The 16,462-nt window shown below is 53.5% G+C and overlaps 1 protein-coding gene across 1 annotated transcript; it reads left to right on the forward strand.

Moving 5' to 3' along the window:
* Positions 1-3,472: 3,472 nt before the first annotated feature.
* Positions 3,473-15,881, forward strand: APOBEC2 (apolipoprotein B mRNA editing enzyme catalytic subunit 2). The gene is made up of 3 exons (XM_062187484.1): positions 3,473-3,699; positions 11,911-12,474; positions 15,745-15,881. Exons 1-2 carry the CDS (start codon positions 3,560-3,562, stop codon positions 12,452-12,454), a joined length of 684 nt encoding a protein of 227 aa, XP_062043468.1. The 5' UTR covers positions 3,473-3,559; the 3' UTR covers positions 12,455-12,474; positions 15,745-15,881.
* Positions 15,882-16,462: the final 581 nt, after the last annotated feature.

Raw genomic sequence — 16,462 nt, forward strand, 5'->3', positions numbered from 1 at the left:
TGCTTTGGAACGGACAGCCAGGAACCAGCGAGGAATTCGGGCCCCGGGAAGGTGCCATAAATAGCCCAAACAGGTCAGAGGGCCTCCAGGGATGGCAGATGGGGGGGGGGGGTTGTTGGTGTGGTGGGGAGGCTGGAAAAAAACAGTGGAAAAGGAAACTGTCAGTCATCAGTCTGGGGGCAGACCCAGGACTCTTTCCCAAAGGTCAAAGGGCAAACTGTCTATGGGGGTGGTAAGAGGGAGGGGGTCATCTCTTCAGGCGGCACCTGCCTGGAACCCCCTCTGCAGCATCCCCAACATCGCCCAGAGCTCTCTGGGGTCACTGGTCACGTGCCCCTGGGGTCCCGGTAGGCCCACCCTACTCCCTAGTTCTATCCTGCTGAGCATCCTGGGATGAAAGCCAACAGCTTGGCCTGTATTCCAGGTGGGAAAACTGAAATACAGATGGACTTGCCCCCACACATACTTTGTTTTTTGGCCTCCTAATCCAAAGTTATACCTGACAGTCAAAATATGTCCCTAGGGAAGTAGTCTTTCCCACAGGGGACCAGTGAACTGGAAGAGGGGTGCACCCCCCTCGCCTCCCCAAGGCATTCTCCGCCCCCTTAGTTGATCCAAGCACATCAGGGACTTCTGTTCACAAACACTTCAGAGACGTTCACTCATGGGGAGCTGGGTACAGCCCTGGAAATAAGACCGAACTTAAGCTCCGCAGTCCGGCACTCAAACCCTTGTGTGGTCATGCCCAAACCACCTTTTAAGCCACAGGTCCTTAACTTGCAAAATACTGCCAATAAACCACAGTCACTTGAGTGGGGTATGAGGACCAATGGAGATACAGATGTGCCGGAGAGCCTGATTAGTGCCCCTCATGTCATAATGACTGCTAGCCCCCGGCAGGAAGTCCTTCAAACATCCCTGTTTGATCGGCATTGGCCATGGACCTGGCACACAGGAGCTCCCGCTAAGTGTTGGTTCAGTAAAAGAATGAGGTCAACTCTGGGTATAAGCATGTGCATTTGCGAGGCATGAACCATCTTCACTGTTTATTGCCTACCACTTAGCTCTTTTTCATTGCGGACACGGGCACCATGACCTCTACTCGGGGCTTTTCCTCCGGGAGAATGAAGCAATCACTCTGGATCAGGATGCTTTTTAGTACGGGCGGGCAACTGTGGTGCTCCTTGGGATGCCTGCATCCCACATCACAGTGCCTGCTTGCGTCTTGGCTACTCTGTGCCTCCCAGATCCCTGCTAATGCACCTGGGAGACAGCAGACGATGGCTCCAGCACTTGGGTTCCTGCCCCCCATGTGGGAGACAGGGATGGAGTTCCTGGCTCCTGGTTTTGACCATGCTCAGCCCCAGCTATGAGGACATTTGGGGAGTGAACCAGCAGATGGAAGATGTCTCTCTCTCTCTCTCTCTCTCTCTCTCTCTCTCATTCTGCCTTTAAAATAAATAAATAAATCCTTTTTTCTTTAAAAGAATGATCTCAGTGCTATATGTAATAAGTAAGATGACCACATAACTTACTGTCCATGCTGGGACACTTTTGCGAGAGAAAGGGGTGCTTTTAGCCATGACGCCTGGACAACAGGGAGAAGCCAGCCCCCCCAGGCAAACCCAGTGTGGGGACCACACGCCGTCCAGTGGTGGTTCTCTGCTGCTCAGAACCCTCAGAGGAGGTGGCCCAGGCCCTCCCTCCATACCACCCCGCCTCCTTCTCTCCTCAGACCCCGCCTTCCCATCCCCCTTGCCCCGCGCATCCCCCCTCTTCGCAGTTGTTTTCAGGCTGGTTTCCCTGTGGTCTAGCTTGTGGTCTAGCTTGTGGTCTAGCTTGTGGTCTAGCTTGCTCCTTTTCAACCTGCAGGTGAGCCTGACCCCTCCCCTTTGTGTTTCTGAGAATGTTCTAGAGCATCTGCATGGCCTCGCATGCGAGGACTTGTGGCCTTGCTTGGGCATCCACTGCACAAGCTGCCCAAGCCATGTTCCACGGCTACTCCAGCTCAGGGCCTTTTCCAGAGCCCTAGGCACCTCGCTCTAGTTTCAGGAGGCTTCTCCCTGGGTCCCTGCAGCTCTCCCCTCTCACTTTTGGTCTAATCTCAACCCTGCAGCCAGGGTGATCCTGTAAAAATAGGGCTCAGATCATGCATCCCGCTGTTGAGAGACAAAGGCTTCTCATCTCACACAGAGAGAAGGCCAAGGACAAAAAAAAAAAAAAAAAGACAGCCCCTATGGCCCAGCCTCTTTAGCCCTTCCTGGCTCCTGGTCTCATCCCCTAGGTCTCTCCAGCCATGCGGTGTCCCTGAGAGCTCCTCAAACACACACTGAATCCTCCTGTCACAGGACCTTTGCACCTGCTCCTCCTCTCCTTAGAATATAAGGGTATTTCAAAAAACTCATAGAAAGAAAGTGGAAGTAAAAAATAAATTTATGTATGTGAAAGAACTTTGAAATCCATGATCATAGGCATCTTCCAAAGTTCATGGAAATGAGTATTACAAAAAAACTACGCATGGAGTTCAGAGGCTCCAGCTACCTCCATGAAGACAGGAATTGCCATGTGCTCTATCTGCCGTATTCCTAGGACCTGAACTAGTGCCCGGCATGGAGTAGCTGCCCACCACGTATCGTGTTAAATGACTGTGAGGGACTCGGACTTGGCCTCCAAGTGAGACGGCCTGCGTTCTCATCCTGCTGCTGCTGCTGATGAGCTGTGTTGACCTTAGCCAAGGCCATCAACCCCTCTGTACCTCTCGCTTTCCGGGACGTAACAGAGAGAGCATCTGCATGGCCTCCTGGGGCTGTTGAGAGCAGGAAGTCTGACTTCACATGTAAGCCACCCAACTCGCCCCTGGCCCATATCAGAAAACACTCTGAGCTTAGTAAAAGGCCTCTACCGTCAGCAGCCGAGGCTCCTGGCCGATCTGACACTGTAGCCAGGGTTCCCAACAGGCCAATCAGCTCCCGCTCCCTCTGGCTCCCAGCTCACACCTTCTTCCCAACTCTCAGGGTGTACCCCCACCCAGGACCCTCCTTTGCTGAACCCAAGCTTCCCCCGCAGTGGAAACTACCTGGGGCTCTTTGCAGTTGCCCCCTTTTAACACGACTCCTCCTCTTGAGAATTCTGGGATGGCCTCTCTCTTAAATCGCAGGACGCCTGCCCTGGAACCCTCTCCACAGGCTCCCTTTGGGAGTTGGAAAAGTTGAGTGGGCAACAAAGGGAAGACTATACGGTGAGGAGGGAGGAAGAGACGCCAGGCCCAGCCGTGCGCACCTGCCAGCTTCCTGTCTTTGCCCACTGATAAATAGGGGCTCCTGAGGGCCAGACTTTCCATTCCCCCACCCCGGCACCCGCCCGTCACTCAATTAAAAAAAGACAGAGAGAAAGGGCCTGGGGGAGGGGCAGGAGGCCTTGGTTATAAAGCCTGTAGCCCAGGGGCCCCGAGCAGGAAGCTTCTTCCCGTCCTCCTCAGCCAGGCTTAGCTGCTGACAGCTGCTTGGGCCTCTGCCGCCAGATCTCCGGTCTCGGTGACTCCCAAGCCACAACCCCTCCAATGGCCCAGAAAGAAGAAGCCGCTGCGGCCGCCGCGCCTGCCTCCCAGAATGGGGAGGGGGGCGAGGATCTGGACAACCTAGACGACCCTGAGAAGCTGAAAGAGCTGATCGAGCTGCCACCCTTTGAGATTGTCACAGGGTAAGACTGGCATGTGGGCCACGGCCCTCCTCCCTGGGAGAGGCCCAGGCTCGGGGCCTAACACTGCTGCAGGGAGCCGCCACCTGTGTGCAGGGCAGGGGCTGAAGGGGACCCAGCGGCAAGTTTCTCTCTCTCTCTCTCTCTCTCTGTCTCTCTCTCTCTCTGTCTCTCTCTCTCTCTCTCTCTCTCTCTCTCGGCTTCTTGGGGAAGCCAAGATTCAGGGAAGTCATAGGAGCACGTTGGTGACCAGGGCCCAGCGAATGCAGCCACCCCGCAGGAGCCCTGGTTTGGGGACACTGGAGGGGTAGCCTTAGGGAGTTTGGTGAGGATGAGGGTGAGACTGGCACATTTCAATAGGGTCCCAAAGTACCATGCCCCCTCCCCCAGCTTCTCTGTGCCTCTGGCGGGATGTCCCTTCTATCTGTGTGTGTCTCGCACTTTCCTTGGGGCTCCTCTCGGAAGAAGATCCTAGGACAGGAAAGTCAGAGCCCTCCTCGCCCAAGGCTGGGTGAGAAGTAGGCTTTGCTTATTGAGTCTCTGCGGAGTCTCCCCAGGAGCCGTCCACACCCAGCCCTAAGGAAGCACAGACAGGGACGCGCAGGTCATGCAAGCCAGGCGCTTACACACAGAGGTGCTGATCCAACACCCCCGGCTCCCGTGTGCAGGAGCCAGGGCCCCAAGCAAAGACAGGGTGGAGAGGCTCCAGAGAGGGGTCGTGCACAGGGTCCCTCAGTCTCTGGGAACAAAACTGAGTAGGCTTCCTCCCCTGCCTGCTGTCCAAGCCTGCAGGGGGAGACCCTGGGAAATTCACAAGCCAAGGCTAAGAAAGAATGGCGGGGCTGCATTTCCTCCTGTGATTGAGGTTTCCTTCCCCGGGGTCTCCAGCAATGCCCATGGGCAGAGAAGTTGGGGCGTAGGGGAGGGACGGTGGGATGGCACTCTGGGAGGGAAGCCTGGGAGGCAACACGGACCCACCATTAAAACCAGCAGAACTTGTTGTTTGAAGCTGGGTGAGTGTTTTCCCAGTCTCGGCCTCTGTTTGTATGGTTTCCGAACGGGAGGAGGCTGTGCTAGTTTCTCCCCAGATCCTGCCCAGCTCAGGTATTTTCTGATTTCTAAGAGAACCTGAGCAGAGTGACGTTCTCTCTGCCTGTGCTCACCCAACTAGCCTCATCCGAATCTTGGGATTAAGGGAGCAGCTGGGCACAGGTGAATACAGACACAGGGAAAGCCTGGGGCCACCAGGCCAGGAGAGGCCTCAGCGCCACGGGCTGTCTTCTGGGAGGAGATCCTTTTATAGACACCTAGGCGTGCTGGTCCACGCTGCCCCTGGTGCATACCCATGCTTGCAAGCCACTCTGCAAGAGGCGGGGTGGCCCAGAAGGAGCATGAGACTGGACTTACTCAACTGAACAAGCTTTGGGCTCTCAGGGCCGCGGGTCCTGGGGCTTTATCAATACAGCATGTTTTCTTGTGCGTGCGCTCATTCAACTCCCAGCTCAGTGCTTGGAGACAGAGAGATCCCGCTGCCCCTGTACAGAGGGAGACACTGAGACTGAGTGACACGTCCCAGACCGCCAGGGAACTAGTGCGTGGCAGGTGCCCTCTCAGCCACAGGGCCTTCCCACTGCTCTCCTACTCCTTCGGGGGCCCCAGGTTTCCCAGACAGAGCTCCCCTCCTCTCCAGCCACCCTCCTCTCCAGCCACCGCGTCCCCAGGGGCAGGGGCTCTGCTGTGACCTGCGGCTGAGAAAGCGTGGCACCATGGGGTGGCTCTCTGAGCACTCTGGGAATTCAGGTGAGAGGAGGAGCGCTGAGGCTTTCCTGGTCACAAGTGACAGCTGTGGACATCCCTCTCCTGGGCCCCTCTGGGTAAATAGACGGCTTAAAATAGCCTGGAGGTGTGGCTGTGGCTTCCAGCGGGCACAGCGGGAGGGAACACTCGCCCCTCCAGGCGCCCTAGAAACAAAGGGGTCAGCAAAGCAGCTCCTCTCGGAGCCTGGACTCCTGCAGGGAGTAGTAGATCCACAGCCTCCTGATACCTGGGGCCGACACTGTCAGAAGGGCAGGTGGGGTTTCAGGAAACGGTCTGAAGTGAGCAGGGTACGCCTGGTAGGAACAGGAGAACCACTTGCTGCGGCCCTGGGTGAACAGGGCCCTTGGGGGAGAAGTAACGCAGCAAGTGACAGTGTGGGGAGTGCTGCGAATCGGGATGGCTCGAGCCCCCGCCCCCGTTCTGTGCCTCCCATCCAGACTCCGCCCCGTACTTTCACCCTGGGGGCCTGCAATCTCAGAAATCGGCAGACGGGAGAAATCGGGGATCATCTGTTTATGTCCTCCTTTCTGCCAGAGAGCTAGGTGCTAAATGCTTAGCGGCACAGCACTGCAGGAGAGGAAGCTCTGAGGGTGAGGGAAGAGTGGAGAAGGGGACGGGCTGGGACTTGGGGAGGGCCCCAGCCATCCATCGAAGCCAGCTTTAATTTGCCGAATGCCTGCCGTTGTCCAAAATCCGAGATGCGGGGCTCGCCGTGCTCTCAGAGGAGGAAGCCAGACTTTGGAAGATTGAGTAACTCGGCCGAAGTTAGTGGAAGGAGTATGAGAACAGTTGGGCTGCAGTCACCAGTGTATCTAAAACACCAGCGAGCATCCCTTCTTTATTCGCAAATATTTTGGGGGAGGAACTGTTCATTTACTGCCTGTATGCCCTGTTAGTGTGAGGGCATTTCCAAAAGTTTGTGGGAGCCGGCGCCGTGGCTCAACAGGCTAATCCTCCACCTTGCGGCGCCGGCACACGGGGTTCTAGTCCCGGTCGGGGCGCCGGATTCTGTCCCGGTTGCCCCTCTTCCAGGCCAGCTCTCTGCTGTGGCCAGGGAGTGCAGTGGAGGATGGCCCAAGTGCTTGGGCCCTGCACCCCATGGGAGACCAGGAGCAGGAGAAGCACCTGGCTCCTGCCTTTGGATCAGCGCAGTGCACCGGCTGCAGCAGCCATTGGAGGGTGAACCAACAGCAAAGGAAGACCTTTCTCTCTGTCTCTCCCTCACTGTCCACTCTGCCTTTTCAAAAATTAAAAAAAAAAAAAAAAGTTCGTGGGAAAGTGGAACTAAGATAAGTTGATTTGGGTGCAAAGGAAATCCTTGCACAGTCTTTCCATAATCCGTGTCCCTAGTTTCCTGAAGACTGCTTGTATACTTAACTCCATCCGGACAGAGACTTTGTCTTTCTTGCTGCCGTAACTCCATCACCTGACCCCTAGCAGGGACTCCGCTCCTGAATGAGGGCCCACTGTGCGTTGGCTGTCCGCCAGACGTTAGGATAGGGGATGGGCTGGGGGAGAGGCTCGGGACATGGGATGGACATATGATGATCTGGTGATCTCAGAGGAGAATTCTCCTGGCTCTTGCCTGCCTCTGAGGGCTGCTGCAAGCTTCCGGGGAGCTCTGGGGCACAGGAGCTAGTTGCCCCCCACCACCACCTTTGCAAGTCTCCATCCCGAGGCAGAGTGACCATGGCCTTGCCTAGCAGCACGCCTGTTGTGCGTTTGTCTTTGCCTCTGGTTGTGTGCGTTTTTGCAGATAGGGCAAACTGCTACATCAGAAGGATTATTATGGAACAGAGCTGAATGCCAGATGGGGTGATTCTCCTCTCAGTCACTTCGTGAGCTACTGCTAGTTTACTCTGGCTGCAGGAACAGCCCAGAGAGAAGGGGCAGGGTCCAGAGGAAAGGAGAGGCAAGGAGTGAGGGGTCCTCAACACCACTGTTAATCCCAGGAGTCAACCCCCCTCCCCACCCTCGCGCGCCTGCCCAGCCGCTGGCGCATGCTGAGAAGTGTGTCATAAAGAAGAGAAGCCAGTCCACTGACTGCCTCCCTGTCCTGCGGGGAGGCTGTGTGGGAGGGCAAAGCTGCACCTAAGGAGGTGCCTCCCAAGGAAAGCGGAGGGCTCTAGGCTTGCCCTGGGCCGAAGTCCAGTGGGCCCTGCCGTAGAAGGGCAGGCTGCTAGAACTCTCTGCTCCTGCTTGGAGCTCCTCTCCCTGACCACTCCCATCTGCGGTGGGCATTTGCTCCACCCCAAACAAGCAGGTCACAGACAGTCCCAGTTAGGGAGGGCTGAACCCAGTGCCTGGGAGTAGATTTTCTACACCAGGGCTTGTTTGGGAACTTCGGCGTCTAATTTCGGGCCAGCTTCTCCTGCCCTCCAGGTTGCTCCTTTTCCCAGGACAGCTTTTTTAGGCTTGAGAAATTGAAACTGCTTAAATGGGTGCCTGAGAGAAAGGTGCATGGCACTCACTCACATCTCTTCCCCTCCGGCAAGGAGCTCAAACTCCCATTTCTTCCAGACACTGGCGTGCTAGGTTTCCTCGCCACAGCAGCCTGGGTCTGAGCGGATGAAGCAAGAATGGCCTTGTTGGCAGAAAGCAGGGGGGAGTGGTGCTAAGAGAGGCTGGGGGAGGGAACACAAGTCACGCTGTTGGTTCCTATGCAGTAAGAGATCACAGATGCGCAGGAGGATCCAATACCAGCATAGCATCTCTCCCGGCCATCACTCCAACACACACACACACACACACACACAGCCTATAGCACTTTAGGAGTGAAATATCTGCTGCGCTTGGGAGCAAAGAGCTATAAGTAAATATGGTACTTAGGCACATCCTGTTACTAGAAAAAATAATGTTGCGACTCAGCAATTAGCGTCTCTATCCACTTCCCTCCGCCAGCAGGCTTAATTTGTCTCATTTTGTGATTCTCCCAAATCCCCTGATGGCCCAGCTGTCTGACTCCCTGGAGAAATCGCAGGCCCCTGCCATGCCTGCGCCCTTGGTTCCACTCCATGGCCCAGCGGATTTCATTTGTGGGAACCCAAAGTGCTTCATTTCACCTTTCTGCTCGTTCTGAGAGCAGCAAGCCGCTGGAGAAAGCCGAGAACCTGTGTCTCTGAGTAAGCCCAGAGGCAAGCCTGCCCAAAGGCCATCCCTGTCTTCCTTTGGCCTGGGGCCCCAAGCCCGGGAGGCCCCGCCGAGGGACACAGTACACTCTGGGCTGCTGGCCCGAGGGAGTGGTCGTGGGTATTTATAGGGAGGTGACCTTTCTTCCTCTCCCTTGGGTTTCAGGTTTCTGTGGGTCCTGTCCTCCTGCCGAGGGTAAGGGAGGGAAGAGGTCAGCCCTTCCGAGGCACTGGGAGAAGCAGTGTCTCACAACCCTCCAGCCAGCCTGTGACTGCACGCGGGGCCAAGTTCAAACTTTCGGCCCGGTCGTGGTTGGTGAAGCTGGAGCAGTGCTGTAAAGGGTTCTGGGAGATTCGAGTGGCCACATGGGCGGCTACTGCTGAAGCCCCTGAGCCAGCCAAGTAGCCGTGAGCACCAGAGTACTCCAGAAAGTCACTGGAATTCCAAGACAACTTAACAAAATTAAGAGACAAGTTTATTTTGGTGCAAAGCTTTTGAGATCCATGCCTATTTTTTCCATAATGCTCATTTGTCTATGAGTGTTTAAGCCCCCCCCCCCCCCCCCCCCGCCGCCTTATACTTCCAAGGGTTCTATCTGACATCATACTGGTGGTTCTGGACTGGATGTCGGGAGGGCAGTGATCAGACAAAAAAGGCCTTGCAGAGCCAGAAGGGTTTGGGCATGGAGGGTAAACTTAGTGTTTCTGGGAAGCAGAAAGCCAGTCCAGTGAGTGAAAGGATCAATTAGCAACTGGCAGGGTGCAGAGTGGTCTGGAAGTTCAAGCGAATTTCCAGCAGGGATGGAAAGATGAGAGGGGAAATATCAGCGATCCACTCTTGTAAAATGCTAAGTAAATAATAAACACCTCCAGGGAGGCACAGAGGGGCTTAGAGAGCTAAGTATAGCACCTGAAGGAATCCTGGGGCCGGGTCTTCAAACACATCCATCTCCACCGCGGTGACTTAACTTGACAGAGCCACGGAAACTTGGGAGGAGAGTATTCGATGAAGAAGGGGGGAGGGGCGGAATCCTGCGGGGCAATCACTCAAGTGCTCTCAGCCCTCTGGCATCCGCGGCTTACCCCTAAACAGCCAAGGCCTTGAGACATCAGGGATTCCCCTGCAGCCCAGGGCGTCTGGTCACCTCTCTACAGAAAGAACAGGTGGAGACGGCGGCAGTGGAACTAATGGGGCCACAGGTTGTCTTCCCCAGCAGCCAGGAGGTTGCTTTTTCAAAAAGCAGGCAATCGGCCTCTGCAGCCGGCACCCATGCCCGCCTCTCTCCCTGACATTTCAATCTCTCTTCTTAAAGTTTCATTTTCCTTGGCCTTCAAACCTGCATGCATCTTCCTATTTTAGAAATACACACACGTGCACCTGGAAATAATAATAAAAAACCTTCAACTCTGACGCCGTCCTCCCTTGCTCTTCCTCCTTCTCTCCTTGTTTCCACTACCGAACTTTCCACAAAGCCTGGCTGCTTTCATTTTCTAACCATCCTCTCCTCCCCTAAGGCTACTAGACACCTACACTATTCTCCCAGAGGCCTGGCATTGCAAGACATCTCAGGGGCCTTGTGAATTCCAGGCTTTTCCCCAGCTTCGCTCCATCTGCCTGTGGCCACCACGGTAATCTCCCGCGGACATCACTTGTACGCATTCCTTCCAAGCAAGAACCTGTAACAGTTATCCGTCTCCCAAATCATGGCTAAACTCTCTGGATTCTTCGTCCCTCTACTTGACTGTTCTACTCCTTACCATTCTCTGTTCTCAGATGTTTTATTTAAAAAAAAAATTTTTTTAATTTGATAGGTAGAGTAATAGTGAGAAAGAGACAGAGAGAAAGGTCTTCCTTCCGTTGGTTCACCCCCTAAATGGCCACTATGGCCGGCGCTGCGCCGATCTGAAGCCAGGAGCTGGGTGCTTCCTCCTGGTCTCCCATGCGGGTGCAGAGACCCAAGCACTTGGGCCATTCCCCGCTGCCCTCCTGGGCCACAGCAGAGAGCTGAAATGGAAGAGGAGCAACTGGGACTAGTACCCGGTGCCCCAACCAGAACTAGAACCCGGGGTGCCGGCGCAGCAGGCGGAGGATTAGCCAAGTGAGCCACAGCACTAGCCTCAGATGTTTTATTGACATCTCGGTCCAGTTAGAATCTAGCTGCTGGATTATAAGCATGGGGGGAGGGCAGAGGTCAACCTTACAAAATGTCAAAGCAACCCAGCACAACACACAAGCTTAATGATTCCAAATGCTCTCTGGTGGTTTGGCCTCACAGGTGGAAACTCTCAGGCATTTATCACGTGACAATCCCTCACCTGCAGGAAAACACTCACTTGAGAAATCATCACAAAGAGGGTATGCTAAGGCTGTTCTGTGCCTGGGACGCAATTTACAAGAGTCACAGCAAGGAGCAGAAATGAAAGCATGAAATTCCTGTGAAATCTTTGTCTTACTCCCTCGTGAAAAATTTCAAAAGCGTGCTACGTTGTAAAATCGCTGTGCTTTTCAAACCAGGCCACGTATTAGAATCATCTAGAGAGCTTTAAAAAAAATACTGGCCCCCCCCCCCCGCCCCCGCCATGGGGCTGGTGCTGCGACGTAGTGGGTAAATCCACTACCTGCAGTGCTGGCATCCCACATGGGCACTGGGAGTCCTGGCTGCTCCACTTTTGATCCAGCTCTCTGCTATGGCCTTGGAAAGCAGCAGAAGATGGTCCAAGTTCTTGGGCTCCTGCACCCGTGTGAGGTACCCGGAAGAAGCTCCTGGCTCCTGGCTTCGGATCGGCGCAGCCAGTGGATGGAAGACCTCTCTCTCTCTCTCTCTGCCTCTTTGTAACTCCGCCTTTCAAATAAATAAATAAATAAATCTTTAAAAAAAAAAATCAGGCCCCCTCACCAGATAGTCTGACTAATTCACGTGGTGTGGGACCCAAACATCGACATTTTTAGTCTTCTAGGTGATTCTAAGGTATAGCCAGCGAGGTCAAAGGGTCACTGATTTAGATCAGTCAGGGTGTAGTATTTGGGAAATGGTGGTGGAGACTGTGTTTGGGTTCCCTTCCTGCTGGGGTGATCAGAATGCACATCTCCACCCGAATTCCCCTCTTCTCTCCTCCAGAGAAGCCCTTGTGGATTTTGTCACGCCTTTCTGTCAACTGCCATTAGCAGAGTGAACGTGCCTTGGAGAGCTACCTTCTCGGGGCCAGCCCTACAAACAACTCAATATTTTCCTCTCCTTCCCTGTCCCTTTGTCCCCCTGAACTACAGGGAGCGGCTGCCTGTCAACTTCTTCAAGTTCCAGTTCCGGAATGTGGAGTACAGTTCCGGACGGAACAAGACCTTCCTCTGCTACGTGGTCGAGGTGCAGGGCAAGGGAGGCCAAGTTCAAGCAACCCGGGGCTACCTGGAAGATGAGCACGCGGCCGCCCACGCCGAAGAAGCCTTCTTCAACACCATCCTGCCGGCCTTCGACCCGGCCCTGCGGTACAACGTCACCTGGTACGTGTCGTCCAGCCCCTGTGCGGCCTGCGCCGACCGCATCATCAGAACCCTGGGCAAGACCAAGAACCTGCGCCTGCTCATCCTGGTGGGGCGGCTCTTCATGTGGGAAGAGCCTGAGATCCAGGCTGCGCTGAAGAAGCTGAGGGAGGCTGGCTGCAGGCTGCGCATCATGAAGCCGCAGGACTTCGAGTACGTCTGGCAGAACTTTGTGGAGCAGGAAGAGGGAGAAGCCAAGGCCTTTGAGCCCTGGGAGGACATTCAGGAGAACTTCCTCTACTACGAGGAGAAGCTAGCCGACATCCTCAAGTAGGCGGCAGGGCTCGGCCTCACGTGAGTCCTCCCAGCGCCGCGGCGCTGTCACTTTATTAACTGGGAACGTGGGTACACGGCAGAAGGAGCAGCCTGTCATTTGCCCAGGGGAGGACTGCCTTTTTTTCTGCCTCTGGCTGGTGTGTAAGAGCATCTTAGACCACCTGGCCTGCCTTTCTTTCTTCCAGGTCTCTGTCCCCAAACTCATTCCCTCCTTCCTTTCAATATCAAACTAATCTTCCCACAACTTGGAAAACCCAACATGTGATAAGAAAGAGCTCAGCTAAGACAGCAGGGTCGTCCTTACGAAGATTCACGTGGTGCAAGGACCTGCTCCTGAGCAGGGCAGAGGACGGATGTAAATCCCCCCAGCCTGCCACTGTGTACTCGGCCATACTAACTGGACGCCTTCCAGTTGCCCTGCCCCAGCCCCGTTTGCAATCCTCCCTTCCCATTTTTCTCTGAGGCAGGTCTCTCCTTCCTCGGGGGCGGTTTTTTTCATTTTTAGTTCAGTTTAGATTTCCCAAGTAGATCTGTATTCAACTTTTTTGGGGGGCCAGATGTGCTTTCATGCTTTGTGGGAGATCAGTAACTGCTGGGTGAATGTTCAATGCATTTGAACTCATGAGAAATGCTGACCACAGGAATGGGGATTGAAGAGCCATGGGCTGGTGTGTGCAGGGAGCTCTAAGGGGTTAAAAGATGTTGTAAATGGCATGGCTTCTCAGAGGTAGCCTCCTGAAGAGAAGTGAGAGGACAGGAAGTAAAGATTAGCTATTTAAGCAAATAATTAGGACACAATTAAGGCCAATTTGGCTTCTTGCTGAGGGTAAATTAGACTCTTAGAGAAAAAGGCCACTTACCCTCAGGAAAGAGGGTAAAAAACTTTTTTTTTTTTTTTTTTTGACAGGCAGAGTGGACAGTGAGAGAGAGAAAGGTCTTCCTTTGCCGTTGGTTCACCCTCCAATGGCCGCCGCGGTAGGCGCGCTGCGGCTGGTGCACGGCACTGATCTGATGGCAGGAGCCAGGTGCTTCTCCTGGTCTCCCATGGGGTGCAGGGCCCAAGCACTTGGGCCATCCTCCACTGCACTCCCTGGCCACAGCAGAGAGCTGGCCTGGAAGAGGGGTGACCGGGACAGAATCCAATGCCCCGACCAGGACTAGAACCCGGTGTGCCGGCGCCGCAAGGTGGAGGATTAGCCTAGTGAGCCGCGGCGCCGGCTCAGGGTAAAAAACTTTTACTGTCTTCTTTTGCATTTGGCCTGATCGCCTTTGCTCCCACAGAAATGCTGAGACTGAGCCTCTTCATGAGGCTGCAAGTCACCGGTCTACAGCCTCCGGAGACATGCTGAATTCTGGAGCAGCGCACACGTTAATAGACCAACATGCTTCCATGAAGACGTCCGTGGATTCCTAGCGTCTCTCACAGACTCAGTTGGGGATCAGTGCTCCGGAGCTCCCAGTTGGCAGCCCATAGCCACGCTCATGGGGCGCCCACGCATCCTAGAGCTGAGCGTCTGATGACCCGTGGAGACACCACTTTCAGCCATTTCTTCCAAAAAGCAGGGCCCAGCCCTTGAATTCAGTGAGACCGTGGTAGGGCAATGCCATGCACTGCTCTGCTGAACCAGACCACAACATTCTCAGCAGTGTTCAGCAGCAGTAAAAACGTTATCTTCCAGGCTGACCTCTGATAATGAAGATCTTTCTTGTACTAGCACTGTAATTAGATTCTACAGAAGGATAACTGGTAGCTGAAGTTTAAAACTCCAATACACTTTTTTCTTAAACACCTTTCACGGGCAACTTATTCCAGCTACCTAACTAGTAGGTTCCCAGAAATGTCTTCCAGGAACTTTTCATCAAAATAAAGCATTTCAAGAAGGATTGAAAAGATATTCTAATTTGAGATAATTGAGGGTTCTATCTTATACTAAACAGAAGCAAAATAAATCAGCTTGAGGGAAATGGCCGTTTCTCAGGGTTTTTGTTTTGTTTTCTCCCCTCTATTTGTGAGATAGACAGAGATAGAGACAGAGACACACACACACATGGAAGTGCTTGAGGGCTAGCTCCCATCCACTGGTTCACTCCCTAAATGCTAACAAGAGCTGTAGCCAGAACCAGGAGCCAGGAACCCAATCCAGGTCTCCCACGCGGATGGCAAGGATCCAATTACTTGAGCCATCAGAGCTGCTTCCCAGGTTCTGCACTGGCAGGAGGCTGCAGTCAGGAACCCGAGCCAGGATTTGAACCCAGGTATCCCCATGTGGGATGTGGGCCTCTTAACTACTAAGCACCTGCTCCTAAGTTGTACTACTGTTAAGTAGACTATTACTGGACACTTCACACACCATAGGCTCCATTAGCATACACAAGTAACTATTATCTGACTAGCATTACCATACTCCCCTATCCTCTATTTGAGCTGCTCATGCTCCTTAAGGCAAAGGTTTAACTGTTTTTAAAAATGGCATGAAATATTTGTACTCTAAAAGCCCAAAAGAATAACCTTAATTAAAATGATCCCAAGGAGTAAGCATTTGTTAAATAAGACCTGCCTTGTTATCTTTTCTATCTTTTGTTTTTAAAAGGACAAGGGTGGGCACGTGGCTCACTGGCTGGAGTCACTGCATGGGACGTTCACACCCCCTATCGGAGTGCCTGGTTGGAGACGCGGCTACCCCACTTCCATCCAGCTTCCCGCTAATGCACACCTCGGGGACAGCAGTGATGGCTCAAGAACTTGGCCTGCCACCCACGTGGGAGATTCGGATGGAGTCTTCAGCTCCCGATGGCACCATGGCCCAGTCCTGGCTGTGGCAGGCATTTGGGGGATGCACTAGCAGATGGAAGATCTGTCTCTGCTTCTAACTCCGGCAGAAGCCAGGAGCCCGGGACATCACCTGGGGCTCCCGTGTATGTGGCAGGGGCCCAAACATTTGGGCCATCCTCCTCTGCTTTTCCCACGTCTGTCAGCAGGGAGCTGGATTGGAGCTGGAGCATCACAGGCAGCGGCCTTATCTAATATGTCAAGATGCTAGCTCTTAATGAAAAAGTTTTTAAATGAATGACAGAATAGCATTTAATCACATACGTAACTTGAGAGTTATGGCAGATCTTTTCTGAGTTCTTTTTTTATGTGAACCACAGTAAAACATGAATGAAATAAATCCATCCTAGTAAGCCTGAAGCTGTTTTAGACTACAGGATGGAGACTTGTGGAATGCACACAGAAACCTTGGCTGGCAGGGCTTCCAGTAACATGCTGTTTTCTGTCTTCTAACCAAGGTCTGCCTGCTGCCACAGCAGTGACACGTATGGCCATCCCGAACATGTCTGTCTTGGAGCTGGACACACGATGCCAATCGATTCTACTGGACAAGGCCCTCAGAAGACTCAAAATATACTTCTCACAGTGTAATTCACTTAGGCTGTGCCTCTCTCTCTTTAAAGCTGCTGTTAGGAAAGAGGAAGATGGGAGAGAGGCAACCAGTTGCAGGCACCAGGTGTCTGTGGGGCTGAAGGCCTAAGGATGCTCCAAAAGGGGGCACTCAAGGCAGCCAGCCTCAGTCTTGACATGTCCAGAAATTCATTTTATGTTAAGCTGGGTTGTTTTTTTAAGAAAGAAAATCAGCAGTATTAATAAAAGAAACGGTGTGGTTTTCTGTGGCTGGGTTTTTTAAGGCACTCGGGACATCTGGAAGTTATCAGGAACAGTAAGCAAGCCCCGGGCTTAGGGCTACCCTAGGCTGTGAACCGGCTGAGGTCTCACGAAGCGGGAGGGAAGGTTAAACCAGGATCTGTCTGGACAACATATGATACTAATGAGATTGCCCGTGAACACTTCCTACGGCGGCCTTGATATTAAAATATTCTTATGAGATTGTCAGTGAGGGCCTTTTCCCTTCTCTGAAGATAGAGTATGGCAGAGGGTGGAACAAAAAGCATGAGAAATCTGTTACGAGGTACTCACATACCGTTGCCAATTAATAAGTAATTAGCAATG

Source organism: Lepus europaeus, chromosome 3, assembly GCF_033115175.1.
Source record: "Lepus europaeus isolate LE1 chromosome 3, mLepTim1.pri, whole genome shotgun sequence".
In the NCBI taxonomy this organism is placed as follows: Eukaryota; Metazoa; Chordata; class Mammalia; order Lagomorpha; family Leporidae; genus Lepus; species Lepus europaeus.